The following is a 25,013-nucleotide window of genomic DNA, read 5'->3' on the forward strand; positions in this document are numbered from 1 at the left end:
GGCACTACACCAGAGGGAACAGAGACGTGGGACCAGGACAGACACAGACACTGACTGGACGTGGGGATACAGCAGACAGGGGAGACAGCAACTAAGGATCACACCGAGACATAAACCAAAAGACAGAACTCAAAGAAACCCAGAAATGATAAATCATATAATAAACTCAAAAACCTCTGGGTCAACGACCCAGGCATCCTAACAGATTTAAAGTTCTCCACACATCACAAATATTCATATTGTTCATATATGTTTTAATAAAGTTGCTACCTTTACACAATGTGGTTTTTTTAGAGAGGGATTTATCTAAGTATGGGTCTAACACTAAGTTAAAATCGCCACCAATTATTAAATTACCATTCGGTATATCCGGAATTAAACTGAAAACCTTTCTATAAAACTCTGGGTCATCATGGTTAGGTCCATAAATGTTCAGTAGAATAATCGGAATGGCGTGCAGCTCCCCGGTCACTAATACATATCTACCATTCTTATCAGCTATAGTGGAGGTATGTCTGAGCGGAGTACCTTTCTTAATTAATATAGCTACCCCTCTAGTTTTAGCAGAAAATGTTGAGTAATACACCTGATTAATCCATCTACACCTAAGTTTATTATGAGCAGCATTTTTCAGATGAGTTTCTTGTAAAAAGATAATATCCGCTTTAAGAGATTTCAAGTGTGATAACACTTTGCCTCTCTTAACAGGTTCATTTACACCTTTAACATTCCATGTACAAAAGGTCAGGTCCACATTCTTTTCATTTCCATTTCCACTTAAACATGTTTTTAATGTTAGTTATAATAGTTATATCAGAATTGGCAACTGAAACAAGCATGACACATACGAACATCAGGAAATAAAGACCCGATAGATCAGTAAATCAAGTCGGTGTACAATCAGCGGGGGTTGTGATAGTTGTGTAGTGGGACCTGAGCTTTGCTGGCGGTATAACAGCTCGAGTGCTTGCAAGGCCAGTGGGTGTATCAGACACTTTGCCGTGAGACTGGGCTGGGCAGACATCTCCGAAATCATTGGAGCACTTTTGCAAATAGGCTCTATCTCGACAAACCAATCTAAAGATTAAACCACTACATTCTCAGCTAAAAAAATATTGAAAGTGTATTTGGTGAGACACAAACAGGGTATTTCAAAGTACAGATCAGTTAGTTTCCACATGCCGGTTGGAGAAACACCCACTAAAAAGAAAAGCCACCAGGCCAAAGCAATGGTTTTTATTTGAACAGTGCTAACAGCCCACTGAGTTTGATGGGTGAGGCTGAAAGATAAAATTAATTCATGAAGACAGCCGCAGAGTCAGAACTGCCAAAATGAATTAAATAATACATCATTAAATAATTTATTAAATGTGTCAATAATTAAATACAATTTGAAATTAATAAATAAATAATTTATGAAATGTTTTAAATGAAATGAATGGGCATTTAATTCATTATTTAAATATTTAGTTAAATATTTTAATAATTAATTTTAAGTTAATTTTAATTCATTAATGACACATTTAATTAATTATTTAATGGCGTATTTAATTAATTCGTTTTGTCACTCCAGGCCCTTCATACACGTCCTCTTATGTAACACAAAGTATGCGCTGGTTGATTAGCTGTTACATCAACTCTGTTGATGCTGCGGTGATACAGAGGTGAAAGAGCTGGAGGTAAGGGGAGGCAGCCTCACGGAAGAAGAAGAAAAACACTACGAATAAACAAAACTCTCCATCACTCTCAGCTCTGCACGCAGTCACCTGTGGATACAGCTCCTTACACTCGCACACGGCCACAGTCGTGTAGTTACCTTCCACAAAGCGCATCTGACCGCTACCAGCTCTGCTCGGAGCTTTGGCTTTAATCAGTTTATTTGCTCAGCTCGTCCGCGGGGCCGGAACACAAAACTAAAGTTTTCTGAGGTGGAGCCTACCTGATATGCCCGCACCGACCACTATAACATCGTAGGTGTTGCTGGGTGCAGTCATGTTGCTGGGTGGTGTGTCTTCTTTCACCTCTTGGTTGTGTCAGCTCGTTGCCGAACGCAGGGTGCACGGCGGAGAGCATCTGGATTAAAAAGCGCCGGGCAGGCCCACTCCCTGCAGGCTCCGCCTACCCATAGTAAAGCGCTGCCCTGTGGGTATGGAGGACTATTAGGGAAAACATTTTATGGAACGATAATAATAATGATAATAATAATAATAATAATGATAATACTAATAATAATAATTAACTTACTATTGACTCAGATTTTACTACGAAATGTAAATACACATACACATATAGTTCATTCATCAACGTATAATAATAATTCATTTATAATTCATTCATCGTCCTTTTCTCCTGTGTACTTTTGTTTAATTTCCATCCGTTTATTTTTTTTTTTTGCAAAATCCCTGAATTTGTCTTAATCACGGGGAATTACATTCCCCTGGCTCTGTGTGTCTTCTTTTGTTGTTCTTTACACTTACTTATACTTATTGTTAGCTAATTTTAGGTCCCATGGCCTGTAGGGAGTTTACTCTTAACCTTTTTATAAATTTGCATTAGCTGTAAAAGCATAGACGACCCTGATGATTGTGGTGCTGTCTGGCCAAAGGCCTTTTTCTTATCAGCAGAGTATTATAACATACCAGGCTGGGTACACTGGGTTTTCAAGTTTAAGAGTCATCTTCATTTACACAAAGCTAAGGGGAGGGTGAGGTGCATCTAAAGAATACATCTGGTTGCACAAAGAGACAGACAGCATTATACTTGCTATGGTAGCTACTATCTATCTTTGAAAAATTCCCAGAAGCACTACTGAATGAAAACACCCTGATAAATTATCTAGGATACCCAGGAGTCTCTCAGCACAGTTATTTTTTATCTCCTTCTCAACGGGACTGCTATTGCTTTATGTGCCCAGCCTCACACAAATATAAAAGAGAAAAAAACAACAGATGATCACACATGAAAAACAATGGATTAAATCAGCAAATTAATTAAACAGTAAATCATAAAAGTAAATAAACTTTCACTTCTTCTGTATTAAGAAACATCCTACCACATGACTCATCTTTTTTATGACTTTGTTTCCCTCTGTCTTTAAAAGATTCATGTGATGCATGCAACCACTGAGTAGGTTCGTGTTGTATTCTTTAGTTTCTGTTGCCCTCTTGTGGTTGGTTTGTCACACCTAGCCAAAAACAGATGTCTGCACACACCGTGTGGGAAGCACACAGCCACATCATGTGCTGTTACCAGTGTTTTTGTGTTGTTTGCCATATAGCTATAATAATAATAATAATTATGATAATAATAATACATTTTATTTGAGGGCACCTTTCTAAAACCCAAGGTCACCTTCCAAAGAGAAAAAGATATCAATAAAACAGTAGATTAAAATAGATTAAAATAAATTAAAATACAAAAAACAAAGAGTTCTGGAGCCGAGGAGCAGAGCAACTGAAAGCTCTGTGCCCCATAGTGATAAGACGAGCAGAAGGAACAACAAGATGAGTGGCAGATGAAGATCTGAGAGAGCGGGAAGCAGTGGTGATATGAAGTAGTTCACACAGATAAGGAGGGGCAAGGTTATTGGTGCACTTAAATGTGAGATCTAAGATTTTACAGTTTATCCTAGCTTCTATGGGCAACCAGTGAAGCTGTTGAAGAATTGGGGTAATATGGTCTCTTAAGGGAGTACGAGTTATGACCCGAGCTGCAGAATTCTGAAGTAGTTGAAGTTTATGGAGGGACTTATTGGGGAGACCAAATAAGAGGGAGTTGCACTAATCGATCCGGGAAGTAATAAGACTATGGACAAGGATGGCAGCAGCATGGGGAGTAAGGAAGGGATGAAGTCGGTTAATGTTACGTAAGTGAAAGTATGCAGACCGGGTTATGTAATTAATGTGAGACTGAAATGAGAGAGTACTGTCAAATATGACACCTAAAGTCTTTACCTGAGGGGAACGAAGGATGGGGGAATTTTAAATATTAATGGAGAAACTGTGAGATTTGGTTAAGATAGAGGCTATGCCAATGAGTAAAACTTCTGTTTTATTACTGTTGTCACGGTTCTGGGTCATTTTGACCCAGTATTTTGACTTTCCTGAATTTTTGGTTTCTGTTTATATTTTTGAGCCCCTCTTTTCTGTGCCAACCCTGGTCCCACGTCTCTGTGTTCCCTCTGTCATGTCCGTGATGTCATACTGTCTGCTCATGAGTCTGTGTCTATAAAGTTCAATGTACTTCCTGTTTTACTCTGGTAGTCTTCGGTCTGTGTTTGTAATGTTCTGTTTGCTCTCCCCCGTCTCGTCTGTGTGATTAGTGTCAGCCGTGTCTCCCAGGTGTTTGCTCTTTCCCCTTTTCCTCTTCTGTATGTAGTGTCTGCGTGTGTTCCTGTTTGTCACGTCATCCCTCATACTAGCCTGTGTGTTCTGTTTTGATGCCCCTGTTTCTAGCTGCCCAGTTTAGGATTAATTTTGTCTTTGCCATCAATAAAGCTATGGTTTTTGAGTCTGAGGTCTGCCTCCTTGAGTCTGCATATTGGGTCCTATTCCTGCCTGCCTGCACACAGACCATGACAACTGTTAAGTTTGAGAAAACTGGAGGAGAACCATGAGCTAATCTCCATAATCTCGAGAGGGAGGTAGGTGAAAAGGATCATTTAGGTTTGGAGGAAATGTAGAGCTAGGTGTCAGCAGCATAACAATGAAAACTGCTATTATATTTTCTGAATATATGGCCAAGAGGAAGCATGTAGATAATGAATAAAAGAGGCCCTAATACTGAACCCTGGGGCACACCAGCAGAAACAGGAAAGAAACTTGAAGAGTGGAATTTAAATTGGACAAACTGAGTGTGGCCTGAGAGATATGAGGTGAACCAGGCAAGGGGGGTATGACTAATGCCAATGAATGCTAATCTGTTCAGAAGGATATTATGAGAAATGGTATCAAATGCTGCACTAAGATCAAGAAGGATGAGGATGGTTAAAAGACCAGAATCAGCTGCCTCCAGAAGGTCATTAGTAATCCTTAACAAACCAGTTTCTGTACTATGTTTGGGGCAGAAACCAGACTGAAATTGTTTGTAGAGATTATGATCATTGAGATATGAGTGAAGCTGGGAGACACTTTCTCAAGGATTTTTGAAATAAAGGGGATTTTCAAAATTATTGGGATCTCCACCAGGCTTTTTGAGAATTGGAATGACAAAAGCAGTTTTCAAAGATGAAGGTTTAAGTGTTATGTTATGTTAAGAAAGTTATGGAGGTTGACATTATAGTAAGAAACAAGTACATCAGGGGTTGAGGAGCTGTGAATAAATGGAAGGTCATAAATGGCAGATGAGAGAACAACAGGGTTAATATTACCAATTTTCCTAAATGTGATGTCACGAGGAGTATAAGTTTTAGAAGCTGTTGTATTTACATTAAGAGAAATAAACATGTGATCAGATTGGGAAAACAAATTGGCTTTACAGTGAGTGGGGGTAACACCAGAACAGCAGACCAAATCCAAGATATGACCTTTAGAATGAGTAGAAAATTTGATGTATTGTAGAAGCCCCAAACCTTCCAGATAGGAAGTAAAATCTCTGGAAAGAGGGATGTTATCATTGTTCATATGAATATTGAAGTCACCAACAATTATCAAATTTGGGGAAGGTACTGAGAAATGAGTGAGAAGAGCAGCGAAGTCATTTAAAAATTCCTTATTTGGCTTAGGTGGCCGACAAACAGTACATAGAATGGTGGGAGTAGATCCAAGGAGCTGTACTGCAATGCATTCAAATGAGTGGAAGGGTGGGGCAGAGACAGGGAGAACTTTCCAGTGCTTTCGGTGAATTACTGCGAGGCCGCCGCCCCTCCCCAAGTTTTGAGGTTGACAGATGTAACCACAAACTCAGATGGAGTAGAGTCATTGAGGGAAACAAAATCATTAGGCTGTTGCCACATTTCAGTTAAGCAAAGAAAGTCCACGAGATGGATGGACGAGATGCCCCTTACCAGTAAGAGAGCGGATGTTTAATAGACCGAAGTTGATGCTGGAATTACCATGACTGACGGTATGTTTAGCGGACCTAATTAGGTGAGCCAGCACATTGTGGTCAACAGCCCGGTCAGTCTTGCGGGGAGGACGACAAGTTTTGGACTAGATGGACACTACTGAGTTTGTGTCATTGGTATTGAAATTTCGCTGGAGTCCTCGGTGGATATACCTGCAACGGGACTTGAAAGCGATGTTTGGATAGAGGTAAAGAGCCACAGGTGGAGAGACAACCAGGCAAAAGTGAAGTCACAAAAGTTCTGTAGCAGAGTACTGAAGTAGAGCTGTCGCCGGGTGATGAACAATGGAAAAAAACAACCCAGGTGAGCACAGACCACACAGACACCCTGTGGATCCACATCTTAATCAGGGCAGGCGCTGAATGTAGACAGTTGGAAAAGGCCCGATGAGGGTAAAAGACCGAGCAGACAGCTGGAGTGCGAGCAGTAAAGTAGCTTGGTTATGTTTCAGCTAAACTTTCTCAAGGTTTTCTTGTGCATAAACTTCAAACTTGATGGTGAAGAGACAGAGAAAGCTGTCACTAAGCGAGCATCAAGGGACTCTGGGGTTATTCAAGCAACCTTGCTGGCTCTTGAAGAACCTTTAATAGCTCAATTTTGTACTTTAAATTATTAAATAAATAAATGTAAATTATTAAATATAAAATTATTACTCAATACAAGACTAGCTTTGCATTTTGGGACATAAGTATTTTACATTTTGGGTAGGGCTAGCGCCATCTCGTGCCCCCCTCTGGACAGTCCCTTGGTCTGATATGCTGTTGTCAGCAGCCAAGCTCATTCTATAAACCTTTATCAACTGTAATGTCTGATTTAATATAGTTAATATTATTAAATATTATTTCATTATTTAAAATCTCTTAAAATTCTCAGGGCGGGCGCTGAATGTAGATGGTTGGAAAAGCCCGATGAGGGGAAAAGATGATAACTAACAGAAGTTTTTCCAGTGATTTACAAACACATTTTCTAATGGTAAATTTTAAGTGAAACTCTACTTTGGTAGAGTTTTAAGAATACACTACCAAAGTCCCACACTAACATGTCCGTGTCCTTCCAGGCATTAGGGTAGTCTGGAAAAAAAGTAAAGTTTAATGTTCAGGATTTACAATGACATGTTACTGAGAATAAAGCCTATCCCAGCTGTCATAGGGCAAGAGGCAGGGTACAGCAATGACAGGATGCTAAGGTGTTGCAGTGCTAAAACACAGAGACAACCTTGGGTTAATTTAGAATCAACAGCTGAGCTGTCCATGCCAGAGTATGGGGAGAGAATGGAGAGAACCGATGCAGACACGGCGAAAACAAAGGCCTGGGAGTTTGAGGGTTCTGTGCTGTATGTTAGCCGTTCCTGGGACTGCGCTGTTCTGGACAGAGACTAATGATGTTGTGTCTGTACTCTGCTGGTTACAGCTCCTAATGTTCCACTGGGGCCACTTTGGACTTAACCTTCCACATCTGCTCCAGATATTGTTTCAGCCCCTGGTACTTCTCTATTTTCTCATGCTCCTTCTTCCTGATGTTGCTGTCCACTGGGATTGCCACATCTATCATAACAGCGGTGTTCTGTTGCATGTCAGCCACTGGCTGGAAGTGTTTTAATCTCCAAAACGTGTCCGTAATATTTAATATACAGGATGAGCTCCAGCTATATCCTCACTATGCGCCGCTTCCCACTGAAGCGGCGCACCTCTGCGCCCCACCTCTGCACCCCATGCAGAGGTGTGTACAGTGTGGTGGTTTGTCAGCAGAGGGAAGCAGAGGCCCAAGATGAATTTGGTGACAAAGCCTTAAGAGCTTTTAACATCACGCTCATGTACGTTCTTTGGAAATCAATGTCCATCCATCTATCCTCCACTTACCCTGCTCACTACTCCCCACCCTCAACAACAGCATCCAGCACACGGCTCCGTCCTGACTCTCTCAACCACCCAGGTTAGGAGGGAACTGAGGAGGATTGAAGCCAAGAAGGCAGTGGGTCCAGATAACATGGTAAATGGACTGATTTTTATATAGTGCCTTTATACTCTCCCGGAGTACTCAAAGCGCTCTGTACAACATGCCACATTCACCCAATCACACCCATTCTCACAAGCACTGTCTCTAAACTAAGTGCTTTTCTAATGACATTCACACACATTCACACTCTGATGGATGCATCTGAGACCAACTTGGGGTTAATATCTTGCCCAAGCCAAGGATATTTGACATGCAGACTGGAGGAGCCAGGGATTAAACCACCAACCTTCTGATCAATAGGTGACCTGCTCTACCTCCTGAGCTACAGCCACCCCGACATCAGCTCAAGAGTTGTCAGGTCCAGCACAGACCAATTGTGTGGGGTGATGGAACACATCTTCAACCTGAGCCTGAGGCTGGGGAGAGTTCCACAGCTCTGGAAAACCTCTTGTGTTGTACCAGTGTCAAAGACTCCACATCCCATGGACCTCAACAGCTACAGGCCGGTGGCTCTGACATTCCACCTGATGAAGACCCTGGAGCGGCTGGTCCTGGCCCAGCTTCGGTCCCTGGTGAGATCATCACTGGACCCACTTCAGTTTGCCTACCAACCTGGCATTGGAGTGGATGATGCTGTCATTCACCTCCTACATCGTTCCCTCTCTCACCTGGAGACCGCTGGAAGCACTGTGAGAATCATGTTTTTTGATTTCTCCAGTGCCTTTAACACCATTCTTCCCATGGTCCTGAAGGACAAGCTTGAGAACTCAGGAGTGGACCATCACAACATGGATACTGATCGACCTCAAAGACCAACCACAGTATGTGAGAACTCAGATCTGTGTGTCGGACAGGGTCGTCTGCAGTACGGGGGCCCCACAGGGGCCCCATTCCTCTTCACTATCTACACTGCAGACTACAACTCCACCCAGTGCTTCCTTCAGAAGTTCTCTGATGACTCTGCAATAGTCGGCCTCATCACTGATGGGGACGACAGGGAGTACAGAGAACTGACCCAAGACTTTGTGGACTGGTGCCAGCTGAACTACCTCCAGATCAATGCCAGTAAAACCAAGGAGCTGGTAGACTTCCGCTGACACAAACATCCTCCACTGCAACCACTAAACATTCAAGGTATGGGCATTGAGGCTGTGGACAGCTACAGGTACCTTGTTGTTTATCTGAACAATAAACTGGACTGGACTCACAATTCAGATGCCCTCTACAGAAAAGGGCAGGGCAGGCTGTAGCTGCTGCGGAGGCTTAGGTCTTTTGGATTGAAGGGCCCACTCCTAAAGAACTTCTATGACTCTGTGGTGGCCTCAGCCATCTTTTATGGTGTGGTCTGCTGGGGTGGCAGCATCTCTGCTGGGGACAGAATAAGACTGAACAGGCTGATCCGGAGGGCCAGCTCTGTTCTATGATGCTCTATGGACCTAGTGGTGGTGGTGAGTGACAGGAGAATGGTGGCTACGCTGTCATCCCTGTTGGACAACATCTTCCATCCCATGCATGAGACCCTAACAGCACTGAACAACTCCTTCAGTGGCAGGCTGCAGAGCCCACGATGTGGGACGGAGAGATTCCACAGGTCTTTCCTTCCAACTGCTGTCAGACTCCACAACAAGGACTTCGCAGTTGACCAAACACACATTCACACATGTGCAATAGCAATAACACTAAGTGCAATTCTCTTTTTCTGACAACGTTGTCAGAAAAAGAGAATTGCATATAGTATTTTATTCTATTGTATATAGTATCTTATTCTTATTATTTTTTCCTATTCCAGTGTTTTTCTTAATTTTTGGAACTGTAACTTGGCACAGTCCACTTTCTACTGTGACACAACAAATTTCCCACGTGTGGGACTAATAAAGGTTATCTTATCTTTTTTGCCCTGTGACTTAAAGAAACACTACAAAAGCCTAACATATGTGAATCTAAAGGGTTTGTTTTACAAACAAATAAAAAAAAACCATTGGAACATGTTTTGGAACATTTTACTGGAATTAAGCATTTCATCCATCAAATTCAAAATGAGCGCTTATTTTTCCTAAAATTGCACACTGACTCAGCTTAAACATTTGATATGTCTTTATATTTATATTGTTATATTTATATTGTTCCAGTAGTTTTATTTACAAATGACCCAGTGTCCTTTTTCGGAACTGGGGTTTTATTCTTCCTGGGCACATTGGGCACTGGACTAGCTTTTAATGATTTTTTTTCACATTTTGCTTAACTATTACACCACTGTTTTCACTCCTTTGGGCTGTAGCTCTGCTTTGAGTCGACATAATGACACTTATAATACACACACAACACCACAATAAATCAGGTTAAGATGAGTAAAAGATTTATTTCACATTTTGTTAAATATCACCATCTTTGTATGAGGAATCAAAGACATCAAAGAGCAGGTCACAGGAATAGTTAAGAAGGCTCATATGCACAGAGGGACAAAGGGAGGGAGGGGGTGTCTCCAGAAAACCCCCCATAATGAATAACGCTGCATCACGTCTGCTGATGGTTTGTTGTGAGTGCTGTAGTTTTTGGTTGTTGTTTTTTTACAGGGTGGATGGAATTTGCTGGCTTTGTTTGTTCAGCCAACCATAAACTCAAACACTTTTAGTGATGGTTCAAAAAGTGACATTATTATTCAATCATTACTTCTAGAACTGCAAGAGCACAAAACCTGCACTGGGACTGAGGGTCAGATGGGAGAGGGACACCACAACGAGGGAAGAAGCGCTGCAGGCACAACACAAAGCACACACGGATACAGAGATAAGCAGAGGGATCACCTCAACAGTCTGAGCTCTGATGCTGTGTTTTTACACTCGGCTTTACCTGAGTCAAGTTTGCAGTGAGGACATAACTCAGGTAAGGGGAACTTTAAAAATGAAAGGTTTTGGATACACTTGAACACAATGCTGACCCCTGTATGTTAATGAGCGCAGATGATGCCTTGAACCGATGACCTGGTCCATCTGACCTCTCACCTCCGGAGCAGGCGGGGGAGGGGAAAGAGGGATGAGGGCTGAGAGTGTCAGAGTCACAGGCACTTGCGATAAAATGACAAAAACGTTACAACTTTCATTAAGGCACAACAGATAAACTACACTCACAAACATCTTTGGGACAAGAACAGCATGATTCTTGTAGTGGGCATAAAGAGCTGCACACAGAGGACTGTGCAGCAGGTTGGCTTTCACATCTACACCCCCGACACATGATTTTAGCAGGATGAATGATTGCTGCACCACTGCTTGCTGAGCGGCCAGTAGTTAAACCTTTGCTGCAGCGAGTCAGTTTTTCAGCGCGAATGTCATTGCTTTAAAGTTTCTCTAAAAGACAGAGTTTAATTTTTCCTAAACAAATCAAAACACTTGTAACAAGGATGCCTTAGAGCCGGTGGGATTGTGTTTATCTGAAGTGTGAATGTGAAAAGGTAAAAATACACAAGTGAAAAATGTGATTACCTTAGCAAAACCACCACGCATGTGTTATCCAGTGTGAGGAAAATACATTCAAATACTTCCGTTATACTGACCGACAGATTACCACACTAGCAGCTGGACACCACTACATTTCCATTAAAGGAATAAGGCTGACTCTTCTCATTCTTAGGATGAGTTTTTCTTTTCGTCTGTCAATAAACCCCACAAGTACTAACAGTGAACTGGTCTGTCTTACCACTTCCTGGCTTATGTACGTGAGCCTAGAGTTCATGTTGAAGAGAAACTACTAAACATGGTGCTGTAAGAGTTTGCGTACACATATGCGACAAAAAGAGGGTAAAGGAGGGAAACTACAGGAAAAAACTAGATTGTTTGAGAAGTCACTAAAAGCTAAGTTGCATTCACCTTCTAGCCCCACTTCTGAGCTCTTATTAATAAAACGTGCACACTTTTATCTATGGATATGAAAAATTTGGTATATTTGAAGATTAAAATTATAGAAAACATAACTATTCGTTGTACATCTGTAACTGCTCTGTGTTCAGTCTGGATAAACCTTAACTCTTTCCTCCATAAAGAGACACTGACGACATCCCCTTTGTAGCCTTGATGATGAGTTTTGACACCTCAGCATATATCAATAAAGTCGTGGTTTGAAGACAATCAGAACCGTTTCTGGGTTTTTCTAAGTGTAGCTGCACAGGGAGAGACCACCCGCACTAGCTTCTGATGCACACCAGTCGTTTTTTTCTATAAGCCTGAAGTATTCAAGCTTAATCCTGGTCGACTTTTACAAGGGGGTAAGGAGTTAAAATAACAAGGAACTATAACTGAGAAGTGTTTAATTAATATTTATAATTATCATTATTGTCACCATTAGTTTGTGGATTACTAATTAAATTTATGTGTTCAGTACTTAGACTGAACGGTGCGTCTTAATTTTTGGTGGCCATATTTGGTACCCTGTGTTTGCTGATACCTACGACTTACTATAGTTTAAACAGAGGATTTATATGAAAGGAGTTACCATGAAGGAGACAATTAGCTTCACAGACTGCACCAGGCTTTAAAGATGCCTTTTCAGGTGGAAACCTAGACATAACACAGGAGTCTGTGAGGAGTAACCTGCTTTTGGAGCCAGCCTTCAACTGCACAGATTGCTCATTAGGAATAATACACATTTGGTGCCCTAATATGACATTATTAGGGTACATATTAGGATTCATATTAGGGCACATAATTTGGGCTTTGAGATGTAAATAAAATTTAAATTCAAGAGAAACAACGAAACCCATTTCACGCAGTACCAACTCACTTTAGGTGTGCAACTCACATCTGGCTTTAGCTACAAAGACAATGCTAAAATTCACTATTCATTTGTGTTTTCATGGGATTTGCTGACAATAAGACAGAAAAAGCCCCTCCCCCCACTTGTCCTTGAACCTCCTCTGTGATTTTCTATGTGGACAGTGTCACTATACTAACTCTTTTCTCTTCTGAAGTCACTGGATTTCATCAAACAGCTATGGCTGCTTGGCCAGAATAAATCAGCACCTAAAATCAGCAGAGGTAATTAGACACACAGTGGAAACTCATGCACACGCGCTTGCACACTTTGTACGAAAACTTTGATGACCACATGCTCACGAATGCATGCTCACCAAAGCACACGACACAGACGAGGCTCATATACACAGTAAGCATGGCGACTTTTATAAACTCACATATAATCGACACAGTGAATTTCATTGGCAGTGTATGGGATAGTAATAGTGACAGAGAAGGTTTCCCCTTACGAACTGAATCTGATCTTTTTTCCTTCATTGGTTTCACAATCTGAGTCTGGATTTTTAAACTGAAGTTAGGCTTTCGTCACTCCTCTCAAACACCTTTCAGTCAGCCCTTCTCATCTGCTTCGTTCTCTCTTTCGTTTGTGGACAAAGTAACAGTGTGTTAGTGTTTTTGCATGAGCTGAGCAGTCCTTCTTACATCACGGTGTTTCTCAAAAAACAACGTATACCCTATGTAGGTCACTACTCTGTAGTTTGGGCCCATAAAGTAGTGCACTAGAAGTACACAAGTGTCTATTGAGACATGTTCCCTTGAGATGTGGAGGAGTGAGATGACAGGGTGGTTTAACTCCGGGGGATGATGCCCTTCTTGTAGGCCACCAGGCCAGCTGCGGCAGCAGCAGACAGGAATGTGGAGACTCCTAAGAACTTGAGGAAACCATCAACCGAAGGCAGGTTTCTCTCCCAGAAGGTGGTGACAAACGGGAGTGCCCGGATTTCCTGTAGGACAGAGGGAATGATGATATCAGATATCTGCCTTTTTCATGTGCATGATATTAATTAGATACTTGATAGATGATTTGGCAATATGCAACTTATGTAATCTTGGGTCCAAAATGTGTAAACAATGCATAGGTGTCTTAAACCTGCATTTTTTTTTAAATGACCAGCAGGGGGCAACTCTTCTGCTTGCAAATGATTGTATAGAAAGCTAGGGAGAAAATGACCTCTCTTGGTTTACAACCCCAAGAAACATTATGGTCTCCCCTGGTAGTTTTTTTCTCATTTATTACAGGAGGATCTTTTTCACAGTATCATTTATGGTAAAATACATAACAAAAAGACATTAAAATAGAAGTTCATAAATCACTGTAACCACATCCATTTTTTCTCTGCAGTCTTTTGTTCAGCGTGATTTCATGTGGTATGTTGTATTCTGCCACACTTTGGGAATTTGGTCTTAAATTTTTGACGCTTGCAACAGACCGTCTTCTAAATGTCCACTTCTAAATATGCGTCAGAGTGCTGTTTAAGCCCAGTGTTTTGGATTCATGACCAGAGATTTCAGAGTGTTTCTCCACTGATTGTTCATTTTTTATCAAAAGCCAACTTGTAATTTGGTGTATGAGGACTTCTCTTACCTCGTTCTCAGGCTCAGGTTGCCAGATCTGATTAGGTTGGAGTTTACCCATCGCACACATGACCTGCGAAAAGACATTGGTGGTGTCAGTCAAGGACTTATCAAAATTTACAGTCTAAATTTCAAACATGATACACATTTGAGTTTGGGTGATGTTAGTCTACTCAGACTTTACTGGCCTTTACTGTAACTGACCTAATCTGCAGCAGAGCTAAGAAACATGGAGGAACATGAACACAGGGAGGAGTATCTTAGGAAACCACACCTAATGTTAATGCCTTGGAAGAAGGACATAAACTGCAAGCAGCAGGCGAGTGTTTTAGAGAGATTTAGCTTCTAAGTAAGAAGACTGAGTGGGGAGGACCAGTGTGATTCTATGGTTTGTTTCAGTCAGCTGTGCTCAGACATAAATGAGAGGGGATGTCATGATTTGATATCAGCTGACCCCCCAGCACTGCTGGCTGAGCTCACCTCAGACTCTGAGAACTAGCTATGTGCTGACTCACCAGGAGTAAGCTGAGGTGTGACTACTAGGTGTGCCAGCTGCATCATTTAAGTGGTTTCCACCTGGTATATATAAGTAACCTGCCTCTAAGTGTGTTTAAACTGGTAAGAACTGGTATTTGCTACCACGTAGCAGTGAAAAGCAGGTACTTTAATGCTCTCTGACCTCTCTGGCTGCTCTCTCTCCAGCTTGTACGGCCCCCTCCATGTAGCCACTCCATTCGGTGGCCGTCTCTGTGCCCGCAAAGTACAACTTGCCCACCGGCTCTCTCAGCACTCTGAAGAGCAAAAAAGAGAGAAACAGGAGAAGCTTCAGAGGTTAAACTGATTTACAAGCTTTAAACACTGTTTTATTTTTAATGTATGCACCAGCATTGTACTGACCGTTAAGGTTTAGCATGCATTCGCTTCACTTAAAAATATTATCTCACCTGAATAAGAGCAATATGGGATTATATAACACATAAAGTGCATTTCCTTTGGGTTAATCTTCCCACCCCCACTGTGCTCAATGTTAATGAACCAAACAAAGGATTTTTGTTTTAACTCTATTTCTTGCAGGGCCACCCGGTATGTGAAACAAGTTACTCTGTATCAAAGAGCACAATGTTAGGTTTCCAACTCTAGCTTACTTTTCATTGTGAGTGAGAAGACATTTGTACATCTGGTGAGGACATTTACACATGAAATATGGTCCCCATGACGATTAACAAGCAGTTTCAGTTTTTCATATGGAGGTTAACAAAACTCTAATAGTGAACATATGCACCAGGATCTGTGCAACAAGCAGCTTTGACTAATAAATGAAACCAGCTGCAATGCATCAGACACCTGCAAACAGCTACGGCACTGGATTGTGTTTGATGTGTATGTACAGCTATAGATTTAATGGGCAAATCCTGGGGACACGTCCTGCTGTACTGAAAATTCATTCATTTGTTCACATTCCAATAAAACCATGAAATGGAGCAAAAACACTGCAATAACACCATTCAGTTAGGAATGCCTCCAACAGGGCCAGGCATTTTTTTTTTCTTTACAAAAGATGAAATATGAGATCACAGTTTTGCTTGTGTGGTAAACATAATTATCCAAAACAAAGTGTTGTGATCTCAGTGAGTCACCTCTGAAGCCGTGCACAGGCAGGCAGGTTAATTTCATGGAAGAGAAGTGGTGCTAATTTGCAGAAATAAGCACAAATCCTGCTGAAACATATATTAGCCATTAATATCCAGCAGCTGATACATTCAAATAAATTAAGTCAATTGAAATGAAAAGATCACACTTTCTTATTTATGTTTATTTTTTTTTGTGTGTACACGTGTGAGAGAGAGAGACTCACCTGCCAAACTGAGTAAGGATTCCTGGGGGAAAATAGGCTGTGTAGCAGCCTCCAGAGTACTCCTCTTCACACCAGTTCTTCTCCTCATAGTGCACCGGCTGCAGGAAACAAGCAGACACATGAGCAGTCAGTCAAGCGATTCCACAGTATCCACATGACTGTGTGCCACTCTGCACCCAAACTCACATGCAAAGCTTCATCTGTGCCCAGCACTTTGGAGTAGATCTCACAGATCCTTCTCAACCTAAACACAACAACACAGGAGTTGGGATTAAACTGATCTCACGGCTTGTGAGAGTTTTTTTCCATCTCTGCCCACTGGTGTCTACCTTTCTTCCTTGGACAGGCTTGAGAGCTTTCTGCACTTGCGGGCAAGGATGAATCTGGGGGGAGAATGAAAAGAGAAAACACTACATGACCAGATGTGTGGATGGTTGGATGACTTTATCACTTGTGTTTAGCTCCACTTAAGCACAAGTCCTACACAGTGTGGAAATTCTTGTAGGATCTCATGCTAGAATACTAGGTCAGAGTCAGATGGTAAAGCTGACGCAGGCCTACAGGCCAATCAGTAACCCTCTGATAATCACAGGTTGCTAGTGAAAAAAAATGTGTATTCCAACCTAATGGTGTCTAAAGCATGCATCATGGTGCAGCATTGTATACTTCTTTGGGACTGCTGATATCACTTAGCGCTATTTGGCAACCTCCAGCAACAACTTGCCAAACAATCATGGACAAATACACATTTTCCCTACTGACAGGTGGTTACCAGGGGGTCACTGACTGGTCTAAGGAGGATAGATGAGACCACATGTTCATAGTTATAACTCCGGTCTGAAAGCTGTCCTGCAGCAGGTAAATACTTTTGGCGATGTGGTGTACAATATGGAAGCATAATACAAAATATACACAATTACAGAGAACTGTTTGAAGCTCTGTACCAACCCCATAATACAAGGTACAGTCCCATCAGGCTTTGTGTCATCCAGGGTGAGGCCGATGGGAGCGCCCTCCTCCTCTATCACCATGCTGCCGCAGTAACCTGGTGACACAATAAAACGTTAGAAATGGCATCATCTTGAACAGCATTCGCTCTCTCTTTGTTTTCACTTCCTGCATACCCTTTTTCCTCCAGAAGTTCTCTCTGTAATAGACCATGCACTTTATGACAGAGCCCATGGGAACACGGTTGATCAGCTGGTTCCTCAGCGGGGGCAGCTCAGGGTTGAAGTGCATCTTCAGATTCAGAGCAGGTGGTGTGGCCACAATCACATACTTGGCCTAACACAGAGACAGAGACAGTACAGAGTGCGTTCCAATAGTCCGTTTCTAACTAATAGATGTGACCCAGAAGTATCTGCATAGCAATCATCAGCCATAGTAAGAGCTGTTCCAGTTCTCCAAATACTAAGGAAAGGAGCTTCAATACTTCCTTAATATAGGATACGCTGGACTATCCTTTATGAAAGGAGAGGAGAAAATGCCTTCTCATAATTCATTGTGATGGACCATCTGACCATAAATGATAACAATTGAGTTGCACAGATCATGTACATTTTAACTGCTTTTTTCCACTTCATGCCAAAACCTGATGATATAAACTGCTTGTTGTGGAGTTGTTGCCTTGCATGAAGAACATGTGGCAGCAGGTTTCCAAGCAGCCAGTAGATGGCAGCCAAACAGCAGCAGGCCAGTGAAGTTTGTGAGTAACACTGTGAAGCAGTTACTGTTTTACAGATACATGGATGTTTCATATAAAGACTGCATTATCTCACATTATCTAGTGTATAAATATAGCATCTGTTTCATTTCCTAATACATAAAAAAAATCAAACAAACACTATAACAGTTATTTGAAACATGGCTGCAGTACCAGGCACTTTAAAATGAAAGTCCTGCATTCAGAATCTACTGAAACATAAGAGTAGCGTCATTATTCATTATATTATTAGATTCTTAACGGTGATTTATCCATATAAGCAAAGTCATTCTGACTATTTGTTTCCTGTGGCCATTTGAAGGTTGGGAACCACTGGACTGAACTAATCAATTGTGTCTACAAACCCAGTTTCAGAAAAGTTGTGACACTGTGTAAACTGTAAATGAAAACAGAATGCAGTGACTTGCCGATCTCAGAAAGCCATCTTTTATTCACATACGCAGAAAAATATTAGAAAATTACTATTACCATTTACAGAAACAAAAAGCTCACTTTGAATTTGATGGCAGTGACATGTCGCAAAGTGACATGACCAGCTATAAAAAGAGCATCTCAGAGATGCTCTGCAAAAAAAAGAATCCAAAACTGTGTCTACAAATTGTGGATTAATTTCAGAAAAATGTTCCTCAACATAAAACTGAAAAGACATAATATCATCAAAACATTCCAAGAATCTGGAGGAATTTCTGTGTGCAAAGGATAAGGCTGACAATCAATAATGGATGCCCATGATCTTTGGGCCCTGCTGCATCACTGAACTAAAAGCAGGCATGATTCTCATGAAATCACTGGGAAGGCTCGGGAACACTTCTGGAAATCATTGTCTATGAACACTGTACTGTTCACAAATTCAGGTTAAAGCTCTATCATGTGAACATGATGATGGTGAAACATCGCCATCATTTCTGAGCCAAAGCTCATTTTAAACAGACTGAGGCAAAGTGGAAACTGTTCCCTGGTCAGAGATGCCCTGAGCGCCTTTCTTCTATTTTCCTCTCTTTACTTTATCCTCACTGTCGCCAAGTTCTGCTCAAAGGTGGAATACTTAGGTTTCTCTCCATCTTGTTGTAACCTTTGAGATTATTTGGTGCTAGATACTATCAATAAACATTAATCGAGCTCCTCAAATATTTACTAGAATGGACTTTAAATGCTCGCTTTCAGCTCGATATTATATTCCTGACTATAGCAGAATATGTAAGGAAAGACATAAAAAGTGTCCTTAAAGAATAGTGCTTCAAAGGAAATGCTGGTGATATACTCAACTCACCTTGTAGGTCTGCTTGTCCACGGTCTCCACCACGACCACGTCTCCGGTCTGGTCGATCCTGTAGACTGGAGACTGCAGCTTCACTCGGTCTCCCAGCTCCCTCGCCATGCACTGACTCACTTGATTCGAACCCCCTACAAACTTCCTCTCCTTGAGACACAAAGAGAGCAGAGTTCAGTGACCACCAACAGGGAGAGCAGATGCAGCAACACTGGTTTCTATTTATATTGGGTGGAAGTGACTCTGATCCCCCTCTGGGTACCCCTAAGGAAGGCTAATAAACTCCCATTTTGGAATGAAGCCGATAAAATCCCCTGATTTATCCTGGTGTTACGCACCGGTTATCCTCAGTCCACCTTCATTTCCTTCACTACAAATTTCTGCATCTTAATTCAAAAGAAACACGTTCATAAAGCCAGGCCAGCAAATGTTGAATGATGAAGATGATAGTGAGGAGGCGGAGAAAGGTTTGGGCTGTCAAAGTTCCGATATACAAAACTAAATCAGTGCTGACCTTTTCCATGTGGTTAGTGTCAACATCTCTCTCATCCCTGACCAGAAACACATTGTGTGCATTCCTCTGTGGCATTTGGATGAATTTGTTGAGCAGTCGGTGTGAAAGCACGAGCTAAACCTAAATCAGTCCCGGGCGGTGAAACGAGGTGAGCCTGTGCTTGTCTTGTTTGATTAAAGACAAGTTCTGCAGTTTTGCAGGAGAGCTGCACTGGAAGCAATGCATACCAATTGCATATCCATATGTTTAAGATGACTATGTGTAAATACTTCAAACACCCCTATATATGCACCAATCACAAGGCATGCAAGCTTTAAATGTGAAGCAAACAGGAAGGGGCCACAGAGCCGACTGCACTACTATTTGTCATTTGTTTACCAAAGCCTGAGTGGCTATGGCAACAAGGCCCCTCAGCTTGAGGAACGGCAGCAGAAAAGATGCCCTGAGTATTCCAAGAAAACATCTTTTGTGTGGACAGCATCTTATTCAGGGCAGACTTAGGAGACTGGGCTGTGAGGGATCTCCCTCTGATGTTCACACTGCTCCTTTGAATCACTGAATGAATCTGTGTGAGAGGCAAAGAACGCAAGTCCACTTCTTGGCATGCCCCCATTACGCTGCCTGTACTTTTTTGTAGTGCATTAATGGAAAGGCGAGAGAGTATTCTGTTTGCTGACATATATATATATATAAAAAATCATTCGTCTTCTTTCAGTCTGTTGTTCTGAACCAGTAGGTATAATTTTGTGTAGACATACCTGTCCTCCATTAGTGGTGGAGAAGATCCTCATTATTCCTCCGCACTGTTTGACATACCAGAGGAACCAGAGAGCCGACACCTCGTGGGGTTCAGAGGTCACGTTCACATTGACAAACAGTGTGGCAAAGCGACGAGCAGTTCTGGGAGGGATTACATGGAAGGTAAGAAGTCTTTAAATACTGCATGTACCCCGATCACATTCTTTATATTCTGTAAGAGTGTGAACAAAGCACAAATAAATCACCACGTCAGGGATTTCTGTTTGCTTATCCTACTTTTCCAGCAGAGACTTGCATGTAATGTACATTTGAGTAGTAATCCAAACACTGGAGCACTACAATCATTTAATCAGTGCAGAACTGTTGTTTCTATGCTGTTACAAAAATGTAATTCACTTTTTATAAGCTGCATATTTTAAATTTACACAGTAATTAGATTATCAAAAACATTCTCACTCACAGCACATCATATACTGAAGTTTCTCCACCAAAAACCTCTATGAAATAGCTACAACCTTCAGCATGAGTCTTCAAAGTTTTTGCAGGGATCGGGGGGATTATTATTCTCATTAGTGCTGACACAGGTAACTGTAACCATTTCCACCTCTGCAAGTTTGAGTCACTGAACTGGACCTCTTAACTGTGACTGTGGTGTTGGAGCCTTTTACATCATTTTATTGGAAATAGCATGATGTGCTCTTTGGTTAATTTTACTTCCACCTCTGGTGAGTGGAATTGTGCAGAATGCTGCATTCATGCACTCTATGAGATACCTTGCTAACTGAGCTTGCTACCATTAGCTTATAACCTAGCTCGCTGACTGATTTCAGGTATTAGAAAATAAAACAATAAATATAACTTTTGTAAGAGAAATAAAGCTTTTGTAAGAGACCACCTTCAACATTTGAGTCTGAATGTATTATTGTAGGGTCTACCTTATAATATAAAGCACCTTGAGGCGACTGTTGCTGTGATTTGGTGCTATATAAATAAAACTGAATTGAATTGAATTGAAATGTCACATGATTTAGCAATACAACTTTACCCTGGATATAAACGTTTAGAGATAACAGGATGAATAGCTACACCTATTCTCTGCACAAAGGGGAAACATTTTGAACATGTTACCTGGTCCAGCAGAGTTTTTCAAAGAGTTCCTGCATGGTCATCTTGTCCCACTCCTCAGCATGGGGAGCTCTCCAGGGAGCCTCTCTGGGAATCTGAAATGCAGGACGATGTTCAACATGAGTCAGGCATGTAGCAGGTGTGCAAGCTGTCCAGTAAACCAAACTATAATGTGTATTAATAAGAATACTCATTAGTAATGAGAACTGCTTTACCTCCACGCCCATCTTATCCATTGTTCTAAAGAGGTTGTTGAAGTCCATCAAAGTGATGGGGTTCCACATGGGAGGGAAGGAACCTTTGAATGGGTAAGACTTTCCCTGTTGGACACATGATTGCGGCCATCGTCATCAAAACAACATTCTTCAATTATCAAATAAGCACAGCTTTTATAAGTAATGGTTAATGATGGCAGCATTTAAAGAACAACATCTCAGCATTTGCCATTAAAGATTTGTTTCAGTCGACCTCTAACTGACTGTGAAAGCAGTTTGAAGAATGGTGGGGAAAGTGGAGTAATAGCTTGTGCAATGTTTACAACTGAATCAAAGATACTGAATCATTAAATGTGATAAGAGTATCCATAATCCAAAGCCATAATTTTTATGCCTGGTCTAGTTTATTGCTGCATTTCTCAATCACATACAAAGACATACAAATACAGAGGTGACAGTCAGGGGTAGATGCAGTGGTTTCAAAACTATCAAGGTCACTTAATTGTGTTTTGGTTTCCACAACACAATTATAACTAGAGATGAATTTTTGTTGCTTTCTAGCGATGGTCTCTTAGCTACGTGTTGATGTAACCTGAAATAATCTCTTTCGTAATACGGCATTTAGCTTGACAAGGACATTTATTTCAAGCCCCATTAAACACAAACTGTTTGTGGAAATGCCCTCAGCCTCACAGAGCTGCTAGCCCAGAGACACTTCAGCTGTCTGCAGCTGTATTGAACTAATAATGGCTCCTATTATTTACATTCTCTTAACTTATTGTGTTGTGTAATGTGATACCACTGTAATAGAGCCAAAGGAAAATAACAAAACAAATATCAAAGGTGTTTAGTTGTTCATTTCATTGCCCAACAATGCAGCTGTGACTGTCCAGCAGTAGCTCTAAAATCTTCTTGTCATGGTTAAAGGTAAATCAGTTACTGAGCTAGTCTAATGTCAAATTTGTAGCAATATTTCCTTTTTTCCCTTGCAAAACTCTCTCAGTATTATTGAAAATCATTGTTAATGCATAAATATTACAGAAACTGTGTAACCTCTTAAACTACAAGACTCAACTGTAGTGGCATCACCAAAAACTATGATTATGCTAAGAAAAAATAAATCTGTTAGATTAGCATAAAAAAGTACATGGGTCAGCACAATAAAGTGTTCTCTAAGGGGTAATTATAAGAAATAAGACTTTAAATTATATTATCTATAGCAGGGCTTCTGAAATTTTGATGGACGGTTGCAAAGGAAAAATGCACAAAATTAAGAAAGAAAGAAAGGCAAATTGTTCTCATACTGTCCCACGGCATGGCAAATTCTGTATCAACAAATTCTGAGAGCCACAGAAAATAATCGAACATACTTTAAGAACCATAGATCAATAATAAGCTCACACATTTCTCCTTAAATCAACAAAAACAATGACAAGATCAGACTCCTCGAAAACAATGAAACAGAAGACTTCTGTTGAATAAAAATAGCACAGCAAAGTGTTGTGTCACTTTCACTGCTTAAAACATGTAAAAGCAGCTCCACAATCATCTGTGATATTACTAGATTTTGCCATTTACTGAAATAAAATGATCACCTGTTTGTTTGTTTGTTGTTAAAATGTGATATATATATATATATATATATGTATATGTATATGTGTGTGTGTGTGTGTGTGTGTGTGTGTGCATCACTGCAAGGTGACAGCACCTTTGTTTTTTAGTATTCACTGTCTGTTTTTCACTGCTACACAGAAGTCAGTGATAGACAGAGAGGGATGATGATGATGTGTCTCACAGCAGCATACTGTATCTGCTTCTGTGCACAGATCAACAGGTCTGTCTCCATGGTGACCACGGCCAAGAGAATACAGAGGGAGGAGAGAAGAGGAGGGGGAGACGAAGTATGGCAACATCTGTTTCCACATCAGCGAGCAGGGAAGTGTCCTCAATCAGAGGACCAAACGAAGACTGCTTGAAGACAAAGGTGACTGTACTGCAGAGTAGGAGGATTTTATGACAACCATCTAAAGATAAAGATTTCACTGAATCTCAGAAATCGCTAATCACTGCCCTTAGCCTTTTATCCAAATTACATTGTACACTCTTATCTGACTTCTTAACAAACATCTATTATCAATAAGTATTTTATTGCCTAACGTAATATACAGTACTGGGAAAAATGTTTGCTCTTCTTGATTTCTTATTTTTTAAACTACATTTAGTTTTAAAATGTAATAAATTATTAAATGATTACATTAACTAATCATTTCATTTATTAAGGGAAAAAAGCTATACAAACCTACCATGTTCTATTTGAAAAAGTAGTAGTAGTAGTTGCCCTCCCTTGTTAAATCGTGAATTTACTTTGATCAACCACATTTTTTGGAAAGCTGAACTTTGAAAAGTTCAGTTTCAACTAGCGACACTCAGGTCTGATAACTGCTGAATCCAGAAATCACTTAAATATAACCTGTCTGACAAAGTGAAGTAAGCTAAGCAACATGTCATGCCTTGATCTATAGAAACTCAAAAAACAGCTGAAAGACAAAGCCACTGACATCTATCAGTCTGGAAAACCATTTCTAAGACTGAACCAAGTGGAGAGCTATTATTCAAATAGCAAATAGCAATTGAGAAAACTTCCCAGGAGTGGCCAGCCTACCAAAATTACTCCAAGAGTGCATCAATGACTCACCCAGGAGGTCACAAAAGCACCCAGAACAACATCTCAAGAACTGCAGGCCTCACCTGCCTCAGTTAAGGTGTTTATAATTTACCAATAAGAACTACGTAAGGCAAAAATTGGTCTTGATGGGAGAGTTTCATGGCAAAACCCACTGTTGACCAAAAAGAACACAAAGGCTCGTCTCATATTTGCCAAAAAACATCAGAAAAACATCAGAAAAACAGATTTAATTTGGTTGCTAAATAATGCAACTTCAAATAATATATCTGAATATGTCAAACTGTGTCTAAAAATGACAAACTGGTGTATCAGATGGCTGTTCCCTCTGCTTTTTGCCAGCTCTCACAAACTGGTGGCCTCTTAGTGAATGTGCAGCACTTAGCATTTTCTAAAAGTAAGCTAAACAGATACAGCTGGTACGGCCGTTTCCCTCACTGGTCCTATGAACGTGCAAACATGCACA

The 25,013-nt window shown here is 40.9% G+C and overlaps 2 protein-coding genes across 2 annotated transcripts in view; both read right to left on the minus strand.

Moving 5' to 3' along the window:
- Positions 1-2,095, minus strand: part of LOC109197600 (amine oxidase [flavin-containing]) — a 32,177-nt gene extending 30,082 nt beyond the window's left edge. Inside the window, exon 1 of the mRNA XM_019352955.2 lies at positions 1,940-2,095. Coding sequence (XP_019208500.1) covers positions 1,940-1,994 — 55 coding nt within the window. The 5' untranslated portion in view covers positions 1,995-2,095. The remainder of the gene's footprint in view (positions 1-1,939) is intronic.
- Positions 2,096-10,359: 8,264 nt separating this feature from the next.
- Positions 10,360-25,013, minus strand: part of LOC100711847 (amine oxidase [flavin-containing]) — a 39,299-nt gene continuing 24,645 nt past the window's right edge. Inside the window, exons 4-15 of the mRNA XM_019352949.2 lie at positions 21,865-21,969; positions 21,653-21,744; positions 20,524-20,665; positions 19,252-19,401; positions 17,383-17,542; positions 17,207-17,303; positions 16,588-16,641; positions 16,445-16,502; positions 16,259-16,356; positions 15,083-15,194; positions 14,414-14,476; positions 10,360-13,772 (exon numbers count right to left, since the gene is read on the minus strand). Coding sequence (XP_019208494.1) covers positions 13,617-13,772; positions 14,414-14,476; positions 15,083-15,194; positions 16,259-16,356; positions 16,445-16,502; positions 16,588-16,641; positions 17,207-17,303; positions 17,383-17,542; positions 19,252-19,401; positions 20,524-20,665; positions 21,653-21,744; positions 21,865-21,969 — 1,287 coding nt within the window. The 3' untranslated portion in view covers positions 10,360-13,616. The remainder of the gene's footprint in view (positions 13,773-14,413; positions 14,477-15,082; positions 15,195-16,258; positions 16,357-16,444; positions 16,503-16,587; positions 16,642-17,206; positions 17,304-17,382; positions 17,543-19,251; positions 19,402-20,523; positions 20,666-21,652; positions 21,745-21,864; positions 21,970-25,013) is intronic.

This window comes from Oreochromis niloticus, linkage group LG16, assembly GCF_001858045.2.
Source record: "Oreochromis niloticus isolate F11D_XX linkage group LG16, O_niloticus_UMD_NMBU, whole genome shotgun sequence".
In the NCBI taxonomy this organism is placed as follows: Eukaryota; Metazoa; Chordata; class Actinopteri; order Cichliformes; family Cichlidae; genus Oreochromis; species Oreochromis niloticus.